A 22,576-nucleotide genomic window follows, 5' to 3' on the forward strand; every position below is an offset into this window, starting at 1 on the left:
TAATAAACAAAAGTATTAGCCAATTCTTCTTTTAAACATATATAATAAGCCGCCCTATTATTTACTCAGGCCTTGCAAATCAAAACCATGAAGCGAGGCAAAGGAGAAGAAAAAATTAAAAACTATTGAAGTGGACCCATTGCGACCTTTTAAAAGAATATAGGGGGAGGTTGCAGACTGGGACATACGCCAGTTAGTATTGCCCATCTTGCAAGAAACCGCTCTGAATATGCTCAGAAAACGGACGAACACCTATGTGGACCAGCGAGAAAATGTTTGACATTTACTCCCACCTGGAGAGCTGGGACGGGGAAGGGAAGGGGTGCTCTAACATTGGTAGAGTAAAGGGTGCAGATTAGTCGCCCACCAACAGCTTTTCTCTCCAACAAGAGAGTTTAGAAAAAAAAAAAAAAAGAAACAATACAACCAACCACTGACAACTCAGCTGTTCCTTGAATAATAAAAGTTGTTGTTTATTTTTTTGCTGAAAATCTTAAAAACAGCCATGTGATCATACTGAACATGTCAGAAAGTCCTGAAATATTGCTGGTTCAAAGATACAGTATGCTGAAGGCTTGCTGCTACAAAAATGAAACTTCTGGCAAAAGGTGCATCCATAAATATTCCCAGTTTGTGTATCACTGTTCACAAAGAGCACAGCTCTATGACTCAAGTAACAATTTTCTGTCCAAAGCATTAGCAGTGATTTAAGAAGTGCTGCGTGTTTTATTTTTCAACTTTTATTCAACTTTGTTTCATTCTTTCCCCCCAAAGGATAACTATTGCTAGGGGTGGGAAAATGTTTTAAGAAAATGTATTATGAAGCCTGGGTCCCTGCAGCTGCCTCTCATGTTACCAAGTCCTGCTTGGAACTGGCTGCTAATCCATAGGTCCCGTCTAGCTAAAGGATACAAATACGTCAAGATACCAACAACAATATTTAAAGGGATTTTAAATAGTCTTATTTAGAGGGTTAAATGGATAAACACCTTCAGACAACTTTATCTTGCGCTTTCCAACAAGAATTAATAACATTTACGGGTCTATTTTCTAACAAGTTGTGACAAAGCCTTTCTGTGGCCGCAAAAGAAAACCTCTTATCGCCATGCTTTACAAAGAAGATATTGCCAGATACTGGCTGGCAGCATTAAGAGAAGTCTTACCGCACCACCATGTGGTCTTGTTGAATAAGCTCATGCTACCACACCCACTGTTGTTAAGTAGGTTTCCCAGTGCAAAACAAGCTTACACCGGAGAAGCCTGCAAATCTCTTCATCAGCAGAGGCTACAATTGGCGATGGTGGCGCGGTGGTAGCGCTTCACAGATAAAAAGATAAACATGGCAATACGTGTTTATGCTGGAGATAGGGCTTTTCTCCCATTGATAAACAGACTCCTTAGGCTGAGTTGTCATTTTCGCTGCTTTAGAATAAAATTCAAAACTGCAGTGTAGCTACAGCTGTATGTAATGCACAGTGCATAGATGAACTGTGCTGTACCAAGGATAACACTACATAGTGTATAGAAAAGATTTGGGGGTAAATAAAAACAGAAGAAAAAAAATGCAGGGGAAGGGGTGGGGCTATACATCAATATATTTAAGTTGGCTAAATTGGGAAAATCCAATAGGGGATGAATAGTTACAGCGTTACAATATAAAAATTATATATATAATTTGTCTTAGGTACACGTCAGGTGAGGCACACATGAGCACCTTTGCTTTTTATTGTCAGGATGGTAAAGTAGTTCACAATATGAAGTTGCACACACTTTTCTTGCAACCTAACGCTAAAGTAACAGAGACCAACTCCCTAGACACCGGCCACTGTCTGGCGTCTGTCACACTATATAAAAGAAAAAGACAAGTTTAAATAGCTTACACTCCTCCCACAGCCCTAACTTGATGGACAGATGACACTCCCACCGTGCCTTTAAATGAGAGTTCATTGCAGGTGCTCTGTTTAATTGCAGACCCACCCTATCAACCTGCAGCTAGCTCTGGAAAGAGATGCTTTTAAACCACTTCTAAAAAATGTAAGATATATCAGACTCTTTACTATTAATTTTGTCACACATATGTCCTCCACCTGTAGCTCTTTAATTTAGGTGAACTACTGCACAAATGTGTAACTCTGTTTGCAGCCTCCCTCTGCAGATTGCCAGCTAAATACCCGTCTCCTCTTTTAGAAGCCCATGGCAAACCACTCCCGTTGTCACATTACATATACACACATATTTTACTATTCAAAAGCTACGTAATACAGAAGTGGAAGTTGCTCAATCAATTTATAGGCTAATAGCAGGTTCTTGAAAGGGTGGGGTTGTCCTAAAAAGAACAAACACACAGAAAATTCCCCCAACACACTGCAAGTGGCTGGGGGGAATTTTCTGTGTGTTTGTTCCTTTTAGGATAACCCCACTCTTTCAAGCACCTGCTATGAGCCTATAAATTGATTGAGCAGCTTCCACTTCTGTATATGTCTGAGAGGCATGTTGGTGTCAGTAGCTGAGGGGGAGTACTGGCGCTGAATTGCTGTTTGGAGGCTTCTGGGGTACCTCTTGGTAAGTTAGCTCTCAATTTAGAAACACATATGTATGGCCCAAATATATGGGACGTTCACTGTTTAGAGTTAGGAACACCCTTTAGCAAAAGAACCATGGAGTGGTGGGTGGCTTTAACATACATTTGCAAATGTGTGCAACTATGAAAAGCTACGTAATGTCTGACCTCTCAGTGAAATTATTTAGAAGAAAGAAGTTCCAAGTTACATAGGAGCTAGCTGGCTGCAATTCAGAACAGTGCGCAGAGAATCTCACTCATATAGTGCATATTGAGGCCCGCACATTTAAACAGCATTGAAACTAGAGCAGGCATTGGGATCATTGACAGGATCCATTCCCACTGCAAAAGCTACAAGCTCATTATATAAAATATTCATTTTTATTTTTAGGATGAAAGAACGTGTTAAAAACAGTATGTAATGATTAAACAAAACAATAAAAATCTATAGCTATTAAAGTTAACTGTGAGGGAAAAAAAAGAATAACAAAAAGGAGTGCATTTGTAATAAAATAAAGAAACTCTGTTTTTAGAAATCATGACAGTGCTCATTGGAAAAGTTGTTTCACGCACCATCAACACTAATTCCACAACATCTCTAACATCAGCACCTTACATCAGACATTACATTCAGAGTTTCCTTAGTCAATGTTTTAGTTATTTAATACTTCTTGACGAGTGCTTTAACCACTGAACAGATGTCGGTTTTTCTAATCCTGGATCTCCTCATGGAGTCCTAAAATAAAAAGCGCTCTTTCTGCATTCACTACCCAGCATTACATACCATTACAATTGTCATGTTGTCACAATGCCATCAAAAGCCAGATTTATTTCAGTATGAAAATAAGTCTTATGTACTTGTTCAGTAAAACTTATGGGTGAACTTTAATCTGCAAAGAAAACTTTGCGCAGTTCATATCCCTTCTCATATTCCTATGCTTTAAAAGGGGTACGTTCCATATTTAATCATGCCCCCACTAGGTAGCATCCCTCCCAAGGACACGCATGGTTACATTATTACCATGCTACGGTTGCTAATATGGATTATTAATATGGATCATCATCAACAATTATTTATATAGCGCCAGCCAATTCCGAAGCGCTTTACAATTGGGAGTAAACAGTAATAAAACAATACTGGGTAATACATACAGACAGAGATATGATGGCCCTGCTCGCCGGCTTACAGTCTATGGGATGGGCAACACAGTGGTTTGAATGCTGCCCACAGCAATGGGCCATGTTTGCCATTCTAACCAGGGTACCAACTCTGCAGAGTTTGAATGTTCTCTCCATTGGTTTTTCTCCAACAGTCCGTACTGACCTAGCGTGTGTGTGCATTGTCTGGTAGAGAATTTAGACTGAAAGGTGCACTGGGGCAGTGATTCACGTAAATGATGATAACACATTCTCTGTAAAATGCTGCGTAACATGTGTTATGTAAATGGGTGATCATAATAAAAATATTTAAGTTCCCACAGGCAGGGTCCTATAGACCCTTTGTCGCCTGTCAGTCCGTCATGTCTGTATGCCCTGTTTACATTACACACTGTATATGGCATGTTGTATTGTGCTACTTACTATGTTAGCTATGTGGCACAGTGGTTAGCATTTCTGTCTCACAGCGCTGGGGTCATGAGCTCAATTTATGACCAGTTTGTATGTTCTCCCTGTGTTTGCGTGGGTTTCCTCCGGGTGCTCAGAATTCCTCCCACACTCCAAAAACATACTGGTAGGTTAAATAGTTTCTGACAAAATTAACCTTAGAGTGTCTTTGTGTGTGTGTGTGTTTGTGTTTTAGGGAATCTAGACTGTAAGCTCCACTTGTCTTTTTGTATTGTATACATATAGGGCGCTTATATTACCATGCAATACTTTGGCATCAACCGAGCACAGGCTTATTTCTTCTCTGGTTTTGTCTCAAAATATTACCTTATGTTATCATAGCAGCTGTCTATCAAGCCTATTTACGGCTCATTTCAGTGTTGTCCACAAGCCAGCCATTGTTAGATGTAAACCCTTATACCTGGGAGGTGGTTGCTTCTGATTTTAACTGCATTTAACAGTGTTTGAAGCATATAGGTCAGTGTAGGACCTGCATATAATGAGGTACCCTTGAAGCTGAGATGCAGGCTTAAATGTTTTTATAAAAATATGAACCGATACCTCATGTTTTTATTTTGCTAGATACACACAGATATGCAGTGTTAAGGATAAGCGCTGACAATTGTCTTTTTGTTTTGAAAGCTCCAATGGACCAGGGACTGATGTGAATGATAAATATTCTCTCTACAGCACTGCGTAATTGATGGCGCTATATAACTAAATGTATGCTAAAATGATTGTATTTATGTATTACTGTATGTATTTGTTTTATATTGCATTTTTGCTGTACAGTGCTGCGAAAATTCTGGCACCTTATAAATAAATGATGATGATGGACAATTTGCACTAGAACATTGGGATTTACCATGCTGAGGAAGTTTATGTTGAAGTGTCATACAACTATTGATACCCAACTGAAGTACAAACATCTTTGATGTTTCCAGCACAGATAAGGAATTCTAAATGAATGTCAACTCAAGCATGCAGAATAAGTAGCATCCTGCTTAAAGAGAGACCAATCAAAGTGATCTATTGGCCAAACTCTCCTTGTGATACTGTAAACAGCTTCCACATGCTGTGCACAATCTGGAACACTGAAAGTCTTTAGTACATTAGATTCACTTAAACAGTTAGGGATATAGGATGCAAAAAACCTGAATACATAATTAAGTAAATAAATAAAGCAGACATAAATAAAAAATAAGTGCATAAGTTCAGGACAGACATGGCATGTCAAGTGCAAATATATAGATATAATCCAGACTGAGAATAACTATGTATGAGCATTTAAGTGTTTACTTGACCTACTCTCCTAGTGATATGACCCATATGACTTGACACTAAGGATGTTAGAGTAATTTATTGCTTCGGTTACTACAACATAAGCAACTGAAATCTAATACCCAATTTCCTTCTTTTTTCACTATAAAATCACAAAGAAAGTACAACTGAAGAATTACTTTGTGTAAGGAGTCAAAGACCGGCAGCTCCAATGTGAATGAACAAATAAAGATCACCTCTCAAATGTGTAAAATAAAAAAATATATAAAAAACCCTCTCCCTAAACTAGCATAACCACATGGTTCCTGTGTCTAAGACGGCCAATCAGCTATCTTAATACACATGCACTTCTCGCTGTATTCAAAGTTCTTCCCTAGGTGTCAATCCCCGGAGAAGTGACCACTAATCAGCCAAGCCGAGTATATATATATGGAAAGGGGGAAATAATAAACAAATAATAAATAATAATTTAAAAAAACAGTACTCGTTCTTTAAACTCTGTATTACAATCCAGCTTCCTGCAAACTGATGCCAGGAGCCAGGTTCTCAAACCAATATCCCTTTTCTGTCTTAATATCATTTATTTATACAGGGCCAGCGTACAATTTCCCCCCGCCCCCCTCCCCCCAGCGTTGTCAGTCAGAGAATTTTTTTCAGGCCCATCATCAGTCTATACCCCATAGGAGCTTACAATCTAATATACCTACCGCAGACAAACGCTTGTAGGTTAATTGGCTTCTATCTTAAGTTTACCGGAGAAACTGGAGCAACATGGATATAGCCTAGCACCCTGGTCAGGATGAAGCTCAAGACACCAGCACTGCCAGGCAGCAATGCAACACACTGTGACACTAAAAACTAGCTTATAAATCCATCAACATTTACAGTTTAAAATGATTCCTGTCACTACAATGCACTGCTCCATCTACCAGTGTCCATGCACACACTCAGTATAGCAAGCTTTCAATATGGATTTACATAGACACTCGGGCTACTTCTCATATGATAAGATATGATGACCAATGCTGAATCTTTGAAGTTGCATATGTGCATAGTGACATTTCACAGAAAATGTGCTTTGAGAATATCGTGTTACATTTACTTAAGCATAGGAGTTTATTACAGGCTAAATAAACAGTGGATGATAACTCAGCTATGCGTTACCTTGACACAGCACTAAAACAGCTGGACCACCATCCAGATGAAGGAGCATCCCATGCATGCTTACACAACAAGCTGCTAGACTGCTCTTAAATTAGACAATATTTACGGTTTAAAATCATGTATGTTTGACCTTGCAAGAGTCTGGTTATTAACTCTTCCAGATCAGTCTCCACACTTTTGTTAAGTTTCACTGGGATTACATTTAGTGACTGTTATTTCCTGTCCAGGAACACACATAAAGTTATTTATTTTTTCCCATTGGTAAACATGAGACCACATGAAATAGAAGGACTAGTATGTAGGGTCTGCAGGGTGGAAGCTGGTCGCAGGAGAATCACAACATAAATAAGAAGGTGCTGTGTCTGTTGGTCTGGGGCAACGTTCATTGGGGCAACATCATTTGCTTCTTGCCAATTTCACTTGAACATCGGTGAGTCGGGATTTAACTTGCGTCAATCCCTAATTCCAGCTATTGCAAAAACTTGGACCTGAAACAAAATGTCATGTAAAAGGGAGCGCTCAAACTAAGCGCTCTCCATTTACACATGTGGTTTCAGAAAGCTACTCCCGCTGGGTATTTGGAAAAAGTGATCATCACACAGAAGATATAACAGCGGTGGCTGTGTAGTAGGCAGAGCGCTAATGGATTTACCGCACGGAGGAGAAGAATCAGGCAATCGCTACATTCTAAGACAGCGTATTAAATGAGAAAGCAGCTAAGAAGGGATTGCAATAATACTAATCAAAATGATCCTTAAAATCTAATTGAGTTATACATGAAAAGTCCACAAATAAAGGAACCTTAAAGTGCCAGGACACAAGACACTATCCAGCGGAAAACTGACTAATGTGCAGTGGGCTCTCGGACAAATTCTGTGTTTACACAGGGGTGGGGCAAAGGGTTTTTTTGAGGGGAGAGTAGCAGAGAGGAGGCTCTTCCATCAAATTCAGGGTTGAAGCCACTAGGATTACTTCTCCAAGAGGTGACACTACAGAGATGGAGCAAGAGGAGAATATTAGGATGTATAAATCCATATTAGTTACTGCTGCTACTTGTTCAGCTGCCGCAGCAAGAAGAGGTCACGCGTGCAAATAGAGCGCAAGTCAGAAAATACGCTTCAATTAGGACCTACAATAAATCACATGAAAAGAGTGGAGAATCCCAGAAGACCAATTTTTCACACATATATCTATTATTCCATCATCGTCAAGCTGCTATGGCAGTGTTAAAGCATAATAAACATCATCTGAGGGAGCGGGTTAGAGTCTCTCCTCTGTGTAGGGAAGCATGATGGAATGCAGGAGGCCCCAGTGTGAGAGCTGTCACTATGAAGACATCCCACTTTCAGCTCTCCACCATGCCATGACCTCTCCACTAACCGTGTCTGCCCCTTTGCCCTGGTGTCATCCTGCAGGGGGTTGCACAAAGAGGTGAACAGGAGCAGAGAGAAACAAAAAAGGGATTTGCCAAGAAACCACAGAACGTAAACTGTAGAGTAAAGAGGAATGAATGCAACGTAATCTATTCCGAATCTCTGCACGAGCGAAGATAATTCCAATTTATTCAGACTACGGTTTCATAAACCGGAGGCAGATTGATTCATTGTGCGCACTGTGGAAAATAGGCAACAGCAGAAGGTGGCGTCTGCCAAAAAAATACATAGAATTATATAATTGGAGTGCGGGGTACATATATCTGTTTCTACAGGTGTATGGGAATATGAAGCCATATCTGGAAAAATTTCCAAACCAAATGAATTTCATATAGTTCTTGTTTACTTGTACTGATGACTGGACAAAATCTAGTTGGTGTTATACATGTCGTATATCACGTTTTTCTTGCCTATATTCTTATTCTCTAGAGAACTTTGGATGAAAGGGTAAACAAAGAAACAAAACACATGTCCCTTCAGTCTTCTTGCCCTGCCTCTAGCACCATACTACGGACCATAATTACCTGGTGGTAGGTCAGGGTCCGTGGGAGCGGTCTGCTGGATCTTCCGTGGTTTAGCCGGAGATTTGGCACTTTCGGTGTTGCTCCGACTAGTAGAACTGGAACCACAGCTCTCATGGTCATCCTGAGACATAAAAAGAAACATGTCTTGAATTTCTATAGATCTGACACCAAGGGGTATATTTACTAAACTGCGGGTTTGAAAAAGTGGAGATGTTGCCTATAGCAACCAATCAGATTCTAGCTGTCATCTTGTAGAGTGCACTAAATAAATGACAGCCAGAATCTGATTGGTTGCTATAGGCAACATCTCCACTTTTTCAAACCCACAGTTTAGTAAATCTAGCCCCAAGTGTAAATACGTCACCATCTGTCCATTCTAGCACACCTTTACAATGCTTATGCACAAGGGAAACTAAGGTTTTTTTTTTTAAATGAAGCATTAAGTTTGAACTGGATGGTAATGGCAATCCTTCAGGAACTGTCAGTAACCCAACAGAAGCAATTTGTTGTTGATAACCATCAGACTCCACAATTGGTTTATAAACATAAAAATAATTCCATTAACTCACAATCCTTTATGATATTACACACATACAAAAAAAAATATTTTATTTTTATGTTTAATCCACCAACTATGGACCATTAAATGTAATGACAGCTGAGGGAGTGGGGAGGAAACAACCAAGTTACACTATAAAAGGTTAGAAACACAGAAGAAAATATATAATTACTTACTAGATAGCAAGGGGGTTGTCACCTAAAAAAATTGACTTTTAGGGGCATATTCAATTAGGTCCAGAAATCGCGGTTGCACGGTGGCAGCACATTATATAAGTAATACGGTACCATAACACATATTTCCCTTCGCAACCCTATGGGGAACGAAGAGAAATTGGTGTTGCTGCGGTACCACGTAGTCCCTTCACGCCCGTTCCAGACCACAACCGCGATCTTTGGACCTAATTGAATATGCCCCTTAATCTATTGTATAATGGCACTACTTAAACTCAAATAACATAGAAGAAAACCCTTCCAATTATTATCTTTTATCTATACAGCGCCACAAGGTCTGCAGTGCCTTACAAGAAATTTAGAATAGTGTATAATAAACAGACAGCAACGATCAATAATATTTTCATGTCATTTCACAATACATAAAAAACAAATGACCACAGACATACTGGTTAAACAAATTACACAGACAACATGGTAATGCAGATCAATTTATTTACGGGACAGTGCGTGAGAGTGATGGTAATGCCCAAAACGATGCAGGCCTGATCTCAAAAACACAAGGCTTGGAAAGCAGGCCTAGAGATGCAGAGAGTGATGAACTAGTAGAAGGACAACATGAGGAAAGTGGGTCCTGCTCGTGAGAGCTTACAGCATATTTTGCTGTTTTTCAAGTGAAAATCATCATCCAATGTCCACTGTAGGAAGAACAGAATTTTCCACCCAAAATATGATCATAACTTTGTGTTATTCACCAGATACTTTGGAGTGCAGCTAATAAGCTCCCATAACTTATTAACTGAACATGGTCTGCTGCCACACTCTCTCAGGCATGTCACGGTCACCCTCTGTCATTAAGGACAAGATTCAAAGTGTGGACATCCACAGTTCTGACCCATCCTACTATACTTGTTACATTTCACTGTATTTGCTATTTTCCCTCATGTGCAGATGCAGGACTTCTCTAGAGCTGCACCTCTTCTCTGCACCTCTACCTTTCCACGGAAGACTCTCATCCAGCATCTCAAGCTTTAAAACGTTGCAGCAAAGTAACCTTTTACAGGAAGTTACCCAGATCCCTCTTAGCCTCCTGTCCTTACCAATGCTTTTCCAAACATAACATCATTTTTAACTAAGCTGGCCCTGACATAGCCCACATCTAACATCTCATTTGTCTCCAACTATAGATTTTACACCCTTCGTTTTAGGTACATAATGCTTGTTCACCTAATATTACATAGTGTTTAAAATGTTGGTGCTCCATCAATACTGTATAAAACATAAAAATGCATTAACATATAAAACATGCTAAATGAGAACAGATACTGCGACTTAATCCCCAATATACAAAATAGCATTAAGAATGATAATATGATGTTATCCAGGGGTATCTAGTAGAACATATTAAGGGGGAGATTCAATTCCATCCATTCTTTAGAACAACGCATGGACTTGAACGGACTATTACAGTTAGTACGCCGATTTTTCCTCGCAGCTCTGCGAGCAAAAATCCTAGGAGAAATTACTGTAATAATGCACGCTCCGCATTGTTCTAAGGAACGATGCAGGGAATTGAATCTGCCCCAAATGTACATAACATAAGTGGTACTGTGGAGCTGTGCATGCATAGAGAATAAGTCCCAATATATTAAGATGTCTTATTAGATTGGTTGGTCTTTTATTCACATGAATCATTAATGTAAATACATAGCATCTCTCTCAACTTAATTTTATATTTGTAGATTTTAATAAGAGACTGGAAGCCACGTAAAGCCTTGCTTGTAGACCATAACAACTGGAGAAGCCAATTTACAGTTCTGGGAGCCTGGTGTAGGGACTTGTGCCATTATATCAACTCTAAAATATCCAATGACTTTTACCATTTCCATGCAGTTTTAAAGCCGACATACAAGCTGACCATGCTCACAGCAACTCACCAACTAGACTGGTTCAAGATCAGGCAGAGCAGGAAAGTAATTGGCTAGTTATAAACCCCAAATAATAATAATGCAATTGAAAAGCCATTTAAAACACTTTAGAGAACCAAAATCCTATTAAGACTAGTTTCTGCTGGGAACTTTTTACATGAGACCACTCAAGTATCCCAAATACACACCACAGTAAATTGACAGCGTAAAACAAATGTTCAAAACAGAGGGGGAAAAAGTCAATTAAGGGTCATGAGGTTAAAGTAAATAGTAGAAAAGGGAACAACTTAGAGCTAACTAAATAGAACGATAGAAACTCAATCCAGTTTTATCAGGACGCTTTCCCAATTTGTCCCCTAATGAAAAACTCCAAATAGCCCCGCCCTCATCTACTCTCCTCCTGGAGTTAATTAAAGGTGCTCTATGGAGCAAGAAGTCCCAGGGACTCTGGGAAAAGATGTCACCTAAAGGATAAACAGAGCAGAGGTCACTATTCAGCTTCAAAACCAATTTACATGTATCCTGAATGGTAGATGATTAGCAATAGCTGGGTGTATACATCTTGTGCCACTGTTAATACAGAAACAATTTTCAGTAGAAGAGGCTGAGGTTGTGGGGGAGTAAGCTTAAGTGTTAAATCATTATTTAATTAATTAGTGTTGCTGGCTTGTGTGGTTTTGCAGAAATCGAGTGTTAAATAAGCAGCATACAGTAGCCTCACTGTGGTCCTTGCTGGTAATTCAACCACAGCAACAATGACTGGAAAATGACCCAGACAAGTTTATGTATCGCTTTCTTTGTAACTTTAACACCCTCTAAACGTTGCCAAGCGTTTTAGTGTTATGCGGATTTTTAAGGTGTACAATGAAGAAGTGATTTAATATTAATTAATACACAACAATCTGTTAGTGTACCTAGTAAAACGTTTACATACCAGATATGAAACACATATCTACATCAGCTATTGCACACATCCCCAAAACTTGTTAATAGGAGTTAGAATTAGGCTGCATGCCCCCAAAATTCAGTGATACAGAACAACTACACTACCGCTCTGTATGTCATGGAAGGGATTCAGAAATCATGAATGGACAGCGATGCTGAATCCAGGAAGCAGTCAGTTAGATCTGTAGGAGCTTAATGCACAGCTGCAAGAGAACTTAGATGGCAGACAGATAAATAGATAATATACATACATATATATATATATATATATATATATATATATATACACACATACATACATTATATATATATATATATATATATATATATATATACATACATACAAACACACACATCGTCATCACCTTTTATTTATATAGCGCCACTTATTCCGCAGCACTGAACCCACTCACATCAGTCCCTGCCCCATTGGAGCTTACAGTCTAAATTTTCTAACACAGACAGACAGACAGACTAGGGTCAATTTGTTAGCAGCCAATTAACCTACCAGTATGTTTTTGGAGTGTGGGAGGAAACTGGAGCACCCGGAAGAAACATGCGAACACAGGGAGAACATACAAACTCCACACAGAGATGATATAATATAATAACAATATATATAGATATAATATAATAACAATATATATATATATATATATATATATATATATATATATATATATATATATACACACACACAATTATTATAATAAAAAATGTACAATTCATCTTGCATTGTGAATTGGTCACCAGAACATGTTCGCTGTTGAATACTTGTCAAACCAGGCACACATTATATTATTAGACTATAGCTCCCTGAAATAAATTTCACTGGCTTTAGCTGGAGTGCACGTCTTATACCACAAATGTATCCTTCATTTTCATCATCATATTTGACATCTCTGCGGTAGCCATTTTGTGGGAAAAAATTATTATTCAAAAAGAAGAATTAGTTCCATAGGAACCAGGGAACTCACTGAAACACGTCATAACCGGTATCTTTATATAAACAATCGCCTCGTATGTACTGTAGGGGAGCACGGTGGCGTAGTGGTTAGCACTTCTGCCTCACAGCACTGGGGTCATGAGTTCAATTCCCGACCATGGCCTTATCTGTGAGGAGTTTGTATGTTCTCCCTGTGTTTGCGTTGGTTTTCTCCGGGTGTTCCGGTTTCCTCCCACACTCCAAAAACATACTGGTAGGTTAATTGGCTGCTAACAAATTGACCCTTGTCTATGTGTGTGTGTCTCTCTGTCTGTGTGTGTGTGTGTGTGTGTGTGTGTGTGTGTGTGTGTGTTAAGGAGTTTCGACTGTAAGGTCCAATGGGGCAGGGACTGATGTGAGTGAGTTCTCTGTACAGCGCTGCGGAATTAGTGGTGCTATATAAATAAATGGTGATGGTGATGATGATGATGAAGCGTCAGACTGCACTCTAATGAATATTGGTCCACCTCAGGAAATGTCTGTCTATAAGTGTCAGGTCTATTGTAAATCGCTTATATAGCATATTTATGGATGTGCTTCTGTATTTAGTCACATTTCACCTAAAAAGAACTTACTGACGTGAATGTTGAATAAGGCTGGGTACACACTACTGGTTTTTCACCCAATCACACGCTAAACGTCCGTTCGGTCCGATATCGCATTAGTGTATACACTGCACCGATGAAAGAAATCGTTCCAAAGCTCATCGTATCATTTGACTTAATTTATAAACTGATCTAAAAATCTTTTTCAACGATGGAACAATGTCTTTACAATCCTGCAGTGTGTAATGCACTCATGACTGGCATTCTCCATAGAACTCTACGGAGTGTGCAGAGTCACTATCTTTTCAGCCGATGGTTATGAAAGATGAAGAGCACAGATCTAAAGATAAATTGTGTAAAATGTGTTTAGTGTGTACACATGGATCGGCAAGGTGATCTGGACATTTTTTATTTTTATTTTAATCATTGGTAAAATCATTAAAGATATTGCACCGTGACAAATTTTATATAGTGTGTACCCAGCCTAAAGTCCTGAAAGGACAGGCAATAGGAGAAAGCAGCCGCGAGTGCAGATAATATAGCTTTTAGCACTACAGAGCCAAAGGATATTTATTCCTCTTTTTTGTAATAAGTGCGGAATTACTACTTTGTGGAGTCTGTACAACCTAATTAGTAAAGGGATTAAGGAAAAAAAGCTTATAAACTGTAATCAAAGTCATAGTGATTACATTATGCATCGTAAAAGTACAATGTAATATAGAAGAGGATCTAGGCACAATTACCAGACACAAAATAAACATTATTAAATGTAAATCCTATCCGCAGGGCATGTACTGGATAATCTTAATAAAAACATGCAAAATCTGTGAAAACACACACGTTCACATGTGTTAAAGGAAAGGATCACCGTGATAAGCAGTATACATACTGTAAGTCTCTCCATAGATCAATAGATGAGATTCTTGGCTCCATTTTCCTCTCACATGGTATTAATCACTCACACACCTTTATCCATAGCTGAAATAACTGAGGTAAAACATTCAGCCAGCTTCATAAACTATCCTTTCTCCCTCAAATTGTGGTCTTGCTAAATTTAATTTATTAATAAATTTATACATAAGTTCTCTGTCAGTCGAACTTGATCTAATAACTGGGAGAAATGTAATAAAACCAGTAATTTACTAGGTTAATATACATTATATAAACAATAAATGTGTTAAAATAGTGGAATGTTTTAATATTGTTTCAGTGATGTCACTGATTCCTGGTCAATATATAGAGTGCATTCTCATAAAATATTGGTTCAGGTCACAAAATGGCTGCCTCCATTGTGTAGATGACAGTTAACCTTTAAAAGAGGTATTAAAATATTCTATTGTGCACAGGAATTATGGTTATTTTTACACAGTGAAAGATTTGATGTAGCTCCATATAAGGAAAGTCTGATCAATCTTTCCCATAGATTGTAAGCTTGCGAGCAGGGTCTTCTCACCTCTTTATCTGTTTTACCCAGTTTGTTTGTTTGTTAATTTACTGCGTTTGTCCCCAATTGTAAAGCGCTATGGAATATACTGGCGCTATATAAATAGATGATCTTTCCTTCTCTGATTGTAAGTTCGACACCGAGGGGGGAAGAGACCCCGAGAGGGGAGGGGGGGAAGAGACCCCAAGAGGGGAGGGGGGGAAGAGACCCCGAGAGGGGAGGGGGGAAGAGACCCCAAAAGGGGAAGCGAGAGGGGAAGCGACACCGAGAGGGGAAGACACCCCGAGAGGGGAAGGGACACCAAGAGGGGAAGAGACACCGAGGGGGGAGGGGGAAGAGGGAGAGAGAGGAGGGAGAAAGGAGGGAGGGTAAGAGTGTGTGGCTGTGTGTGCACACAAATTAAAAATCCACAGGACAAGCTACAGCAAATTCTCTCTTCTATACAGTATTCACGCTTTTTAAAACATATTGTACACACTGCCATCTGACAACATTGGTCATGTTATAGTTGGCTACTAGCAGGGATTACTACTGCATAGGAGAATACATACATCAAATGTAAATATTTGGTTGAAGCAAATGTCACAATTTAATTAAGTGACTACCCCTGTGGGCACACCCCTAGAGACAATTCAACTCAATCAGCTTCTATATATACATCCCAAGAAAAAAAAATGGAAAAAAAAAAGAAAGAAAAAAAAGCTTCTGTGCGTAATCTAAGCATTAAAACTACACTATTAATTTTTCAAACTTTGCGCTTGTCTCTTAAGCCCAGAGGTAAAACATGTTCATTAAAGAGACGTGGAAAACGTTCCAAGTGAACTGCCAAAACCAGCATAATTATGAAAATATTTAACACTGGGACCAACTGAAATCACACACTGAATATAGATCAAGGTGATGTCATTAAAAACTGCCCGGCCAAAATGCACTAAAACTACTGCGCTCCCATAAATCTGGCTCACACCAGATGACAATAAACATGTGAAAATGAAAAAGGAAAAGGAACACCAATTATATTTTAGACATTTCATGAAATATATTTATCATAAATGCCTTTAGAAGGCCCGGTGAATGGATGTCAGCCCGGAGAGCTGCTCTTTGAAGGCTCACCTAACCTTATTATTTCCCCTGCGATTCATCCAAATTGGTACACATCCTAAAACACTTGCCATATTCTGAACAAGTATTCAGGAAGTCTTAATCACGGAGGATAAACTGCTAATTAAGGAATAAAATCGCTTGAATGGATAGTAATGCCAGGCTAATGGTCTTCCTCTGTAATGTAAGACCTTGCGTTGAGAAACGAAAATAAATTTGTGGGTCGTTTTGACACTATCGTATACAGACAACGTGAGGCCAGCCGCTCACTGTGTCAGTCTGTGCAATTGTATATTTAAACAATCTGACCAGGAAACGGGACATTAAGGCAAGTTCCAGAATAGAGTATGATTTAACCACTACACAAATTTATCAACCATTCCTATGTATAGCCCTTTGTTCCAATTAGTCTATGGAACATGTCCTGATTTTATTACAAATATTTAACCGTGCACTATTTTAGCAAGTACATTGAAGTGATGTTTAATGTGAACCCTCAATGCCTTATGCACAGATTTACACTGCTTCTGTCATGCACTGTGAGCTCATATTAAAAATCCCTGCAACCTTTATCCTTTCACAGTGTGAAAGTACTTTGTTTCTGCTGTTCCTTGTCTCACTAACATTAAGGGGTATATTTACTAAGCTGCAGTTTTGAAAAAGTGGAGATGTTGCCTATAGCACCAATCAGATTCTCGCTGTCATTTTGTAGAATGCACAAAATAAGTGATAATGAGAATCTGATTGGTTGCTAAAGGCAACATCTCCACTTTTTCAAAACTGCAGTTTAGTAAATATACCCTCAGCCTTTGGGACAACCTTAGACAACTGTCCCTCCAGAGCTGCACTTGTCAGCTATTAAGGCTTGGAATGCAATAGGGGTATACACTAAGTATGACCCAACAACAGACAATCGGTCCTTCCAATTAAAAAAGCTGCAACATTCCCTTCATCATAGCAAAAGGTCTTACCTCTACACTATGCCAACATAAGGGGGACATAAATCAGGGTAAGGAGCGGGGCTGGGACATTGGAAGTAGACCCATCTACTCTTCCTATATTCTGTCATCAACTCACCCAACCCCAAATATGGGCAAATACCCTTCCTCACCCATTCTTATTTTGATTGCATGCTTCTCCCCATTTGTTCCATAGACAATTCTGTTATATCAGGCCCCTTGGGCATCTGTGCATGTCTATCAAATTACAGGACATCCCATTTGTCGTAATCCGTGAATCATCGCTTACGTTTCATAGTAATCTTACAATAGAAATATCTTAAACATAAAAATGCTAATGTTACAAAAAGGTACCAATGCTTTGAAAATGGATAAAACATCCATTTGTCATACAACGGCTTTGTCAATAGCATGAGCCAGCATGAAATATGGTGCATTTGTAACAGAAGGAGCAAAGCAAAAAGATGGTGTTACCTACAGCAACTCTCATGTTTGATATTATTTTCGTAACTGCTGTAGAGAGACAAAAGACAAATCTGATTTCATGTATTAGGCAACACCATCATTTCCAGCCAGAGGCTGGTATTTGCTCTACATTAACTGAATAAAAACAGGTTGCCTAGTGGATTAGAGCAATAACGCCACAGTTAGCACCTAAACTGCTGTTTTTTAGCGAGCAGACCTTGAATGAGCATGCTAGGACTTGTAGTTCCACAAGAGCTGGAAAGCTGCAGTTTATATCCAAATAAAATACATCCGCTAAGTTTAGTAAACCTGAAATACATTTCATCCATACTAAACAAGAACCACTTATTTAAAATAATGGCTCTGTGCTCACATGGCAAGCTACAGACCTGCAGGATGTTTTGTTTAGATTGTGTCATTTCCAAAAAGGTCTAAAATAATATGCAGCAAATTAAGCACCAATGTCTCCAGAGATGGTCTGGCAATACAAGGTCACATATTTTCTTAAACAGAGTTATAGAAAGTAAAAAGTACCAAAACATGCACATAAATAAATATTATTTTTAGTTGAGAGAAAACGTAATTTGTTTCTATCAAACATATGAAGGAGAGGGATAATACTATGCTTTACAGGTACAATGTCAGATTTATTCAGAATGTTTTGATTTTCCATATATTTATTTTTATACTTATTTATATATTTTATTTATTTTTGGTTATTTACACTGGCCCTGGCATTCCCATCATCCATACATTCTTTAGCACTGCTCCTCACAGGGATTACAGAAGTAAATTCTCAGGGACCATGTCAGTGTGTACAACATTATTACTGAACAGCAACAATGACATAACTTCTCCTTTCTAATACTCAGAACTTTCTGAACAACAGGTTTTCGGTTAAGACATATCACCTCTGTACATTTAAAAAATATATACATTTGTACATAACATACATTTTAAAAGTAGTAATTCTTTTTTGCATTGGAAAATGGTCACCAGTCACCGTACAATGTATAAACTTGCTTATCCTAGAAAAGGAGAAGATCACGTGCTCCGGACATGAGACATATTGGAAACATTCTACCAATCCAAGCTCTTCGAAAATGTAGTTATATCACACCCCCTTTCCCTACATAAAAGGTGATGGGAAACTCTGTGCATTTATGACGTAGTATTACTTGTGATTTATAAAGCATCTCTAGTAGAGCTGTTCAGAGTAAAATCAGGTTCATGCCCCGCTAAAGTAAGTTCTTGGGGCATTTTCCATAGCGACACCAGCTTAGTGGCTCCTCCTAATACAAAGGCAGGCCCGTACTTTGTACCAGAGGGTACTGCTTGCAACAGAAATAGGGGGGACTCCAGCGAATCAAAGACCGTAACAGCGGAATGTTATGGAATGTTTAACGATAGCTGCGGATTTTATTGTATATGCTATGAAGAAAGCACTTTAAATAGGTGTTGCTCAAGCTGGACTACTACGTTTACACACCTATAGTGCTGTACAATTTAGGAAATGCTAGAAAATCCGCAACAGAGTAAAATATAGCTAATTAAGGAAATACAAGTGGATAGGCACATTCATTTTATGCAAGGTATGTAAAACAGCCAACAAATATGACCCCACTTGGTAAAATAATGTGCACGCAAACTGTGATGGCTTTTCAATCCACAGATAAAGAAGAGTTAGTAACATTCACAAGCATGTAAACAATTCTATGGTAGGTGAACATATTTAAGATATATGTTCACGTACCCTAGATGTCATCACGGGGGAAAATATTCTTCCTAAACTCATCAGGCTTCCTAGCAGTGTTCCCCAACGTCACACATGTGGGTGACCAAACTGGACACATCCAAACGTCCACATGAATTTGTCGCTGTGGCATAATTGGAACTAAGGTGGGTTTCAATCATTCTTGGCAGTCTTTGGTGCTCGGTGGAGCATATTAAACGTGACGATTTTGGGCCAATTTGGTGTAAAAGTGTCAAACTGGACACCCACCTAGCTGATAAATATACTAAAAGCTTGCAGTGAGCTGTCAAAAAATTTCTCTTTGACTGAACGTATAATTTTAACGTAACCTTATTCTTAGTAATAATGTGCGGCCCTTTTGAAGGTTAGCGGGCCGCCCGTACAAAGTGCATCATGTTGTCTATCACTGTATTAGGAGCCCTTTCAAACAAGGTAACTTGTACTTTAGGTTTAAAGATCGGTTAAATGATTGGCTTAAAAGCCAGTATATTGTGACTTCCTTTATATTATAACATAATTGGAGATAGTTATCTAAATTCCAAGTATTTGAAGGAACCAACCACTCTTCATTTTCAGCGCCACAAAATAACATGTAATAGTGTTAGCGTGGTAAATAATAAAAGAAAAGTGACCTACGTATAAATATGTTTACATGAACTGGGAGTCTTAAGAAAGAAAAAAAAATCAAAATGCATAAAAACGGGAAAAAAACAAAACAGTAACTGAATACAAAATTGCATAATACAAAAAAAAAGTTAAATAAACAATAGGTCTTGCTTTAACTGCCTCATAACAAGTGGAAAGAAGTCTGACGAGCTCTGGACAAAGTTACAGAAAATTACCAGTGTTTTACTGTAACCTTTTATTAGAAAGATGCCAACTTCTCTCCTCATAAAAAGACCAACTTCCCTTGCAAAAAAATAAAATAAAAAATAAATGTTAAACAATGTTTACTTCTCAAACACCCAGCTCGGAGTGGAATATATGCATTCCTGTAATCTGCTGTCACAGGTTCAGTAATAAGCAAAACACCATATCCATCTGCACCTGCAAACACAACAAGAACTGCAGGAGTATTAACCACAGGAAACATGGAGGGGGGGGGGCAGAGATTACGTACTAAACCACACTGAAAATTACAAAGTAAAAATACATAAATAAAAAACAAAGCCAGACCTTTCGGCCCAAATACTCAGGTGTTATCGGGGCCTCCCCCAAAAGCCTGCAGTAGGATACAGATGTAAGAAGTAGCATTCCCTGACGGGTTTTTGGCATGGATTGATTTAAACTAATGAGAATGAAGAATAAGCTGTGACTCTTGAACAGATTTTATGGCCAGATGTGAAAGATTGAGAAGCAAAAAGACGGAAAAAAAAAACTCTTTTCCCTTCTGTCTTTAGCCACAACATATCGACCTCTAGCTTTCCCAGCTCTCCCCGTAGAACACTAAATAGGAGAACGGCTTTTGGAGCTACCTTAAGAGCACAGGAAACACAACCAAGTGGACTCTAGGTTATATGCATTCGCTTTCATTGGACCGATCGGTAAAATTCTTTGTGGATGTTGTTATACGTGAGCTTTTGAGACCACGAAAGTCCAACTTAAGCTCATTTTTAACAGCTACATAGGATTTTAAATGTTGTTTTAACACAGTAGATTGTAATTGAGCGTGAAAGACTCAAAGTCCCATCAAAGAGTCTGAAGACATGATTTCTGTATGGTCCAAAAGCAAAGTCTTACAATATGTTACTAATTATTTTGCAGAGTTAATAGAGACATCAATAGAAAAAAAAAATTGCTGAAATAGGTCAAATGTGTGTTTTGAGAAATAAACGTGTCTGCAATGTGCGTAAAATAATTGGATACAATACCATTAAACTAGAGACGATGGATGGAAAGATATCGGGGGCTCAGTAGCCAAGCAGGGCAAACTTCACATAACATTTATACAAGCATGGGATCAATTATTCGAAACCCATTATCCAGAAATTGCCAAATGCAAGAAATGATAGAAAGTTAATAATTGCTGTACTCAATGATAAGGTCATAACATTTCTATCTCTATAAGATAGATAGATAAGACATGATCATCATCAGATTAACAAATTATTTTAGGCGAAGATATGAACTTGCCAAGCTCAAAGATTAGAGCAGCAGCTCCCAAACTGTGCGCCACAGCTCCCTGGGGTGCCACGGCCAGGACCGCTGGTAAACTGGGTAAGCAAGGTGAGGGACTATTTGGTAATTATTGTGGCTTAAGGGTGCCTTGAAAAAACTGGAGACCCTAAGGGTGCCTCGAACTGAGAAAGTTTGGGATTTACTGGGTTAGCGTGTTCTTCATATGTGAAAAGGTCCCACCCACTTCCTTCACGTATTGTTTTACAAATACTTTATTTTCTTGGTATCTAGAAAGTACAAAGGCTGTTGATAGACCCATAAAATTGCCAAAAATAGGTTTCCTATACTGAATCTGAATTAAATAGGGAAGTTTAATTGACATGTCCACTGTCCTTTTCGAAGTACAGGGTTCGTGCTTCTAAAATGTATAGCAGGAAAACATCCCTTAAAACCCACAGAAATGAGCTATCCAAGAGGACCTGATATGAAGAGTAGCCATGTGGTGTGTATTGCTGTGCCCACCTCCAACAAATCCTCCACCACCATCATGCTGCTAATATCATTACATTTAAACTCAGTACTAATGCTGCAACTTACAAATATATTTACAATATGTTGGCAAAATTACGCAGTGGGCCCAACAGCAACCTCTACGTAACGGCCTCCCCCGGATGGATGGACTGGCCACGGGAGACGGGCCCGTTCTATACCAAGAATCCCCACTATACACGTACAAGACTTTTAGTGTTTTCTTAACTCGCAAGATGTCTTTTTTCCTTTGTCACAATGAATCTCTAATGTTTATTTCTTGATTAAAACAGATCTATGTAACAAACTGTCCAAGATATATTAAGACATCTGTATAGCTCTTTATGTGAAATGCAAATAAAAAAATAAAAAAAGTGTGGCAGGCAATCACGGAGATGTGATAAAACTGCATAGGTATAAATGATACCCTTGTCAGCTTTCTCAGCTCAGACTGCTTTCCAGGAGCACATTCTCCGCCTGGTAATTGTTACCAGTTATGGAGGAAA

The 22,576-nt window shown here is 38.7% G+C and overlaps 1 protein-coding gene across 5 annotated transcripts in view; it reads right to left on the minus strand.

Moving 5' to 3' along the window:
• Positions 1-22,576, minus strand: part of VPS13B (vacuolar protein sorting 13 homolog B) — a 718,815-nt gene that overhangs the window by 656,590 nt on the left and 39,649 nt on the right. For all 5 annotated transcript variants that reach the window (XM_075213864.1, XM_075213863.1, XM_075213867.1 and 2 more), the window contains exon 4: positions 8,568-8,688. In XM_075213864.1, the coding sequence (XP_075069965.1) occupies positions 8,568-8,688 (121 nt within the window). The remainder of the gene's footprint in view (positions 1-8,567; positions 8,689-22,576) is intronic.

The sequence above is a fragment of the Mixophyes fleayi genome, chromosome 5, assembly GCF_038048845.1.
Source record: "Mixophyes fleayi isolate aMixFle1 chromosome 5, aMixFle1.hap1, whole genome shotgun sequence".
Classification (NCBI taxonomy): Eukaryota; Metazoa; Chordata; class Amphibia; order Anura; family Limnodynastidae; genus Mixophyes; species Mixophyes fleayi.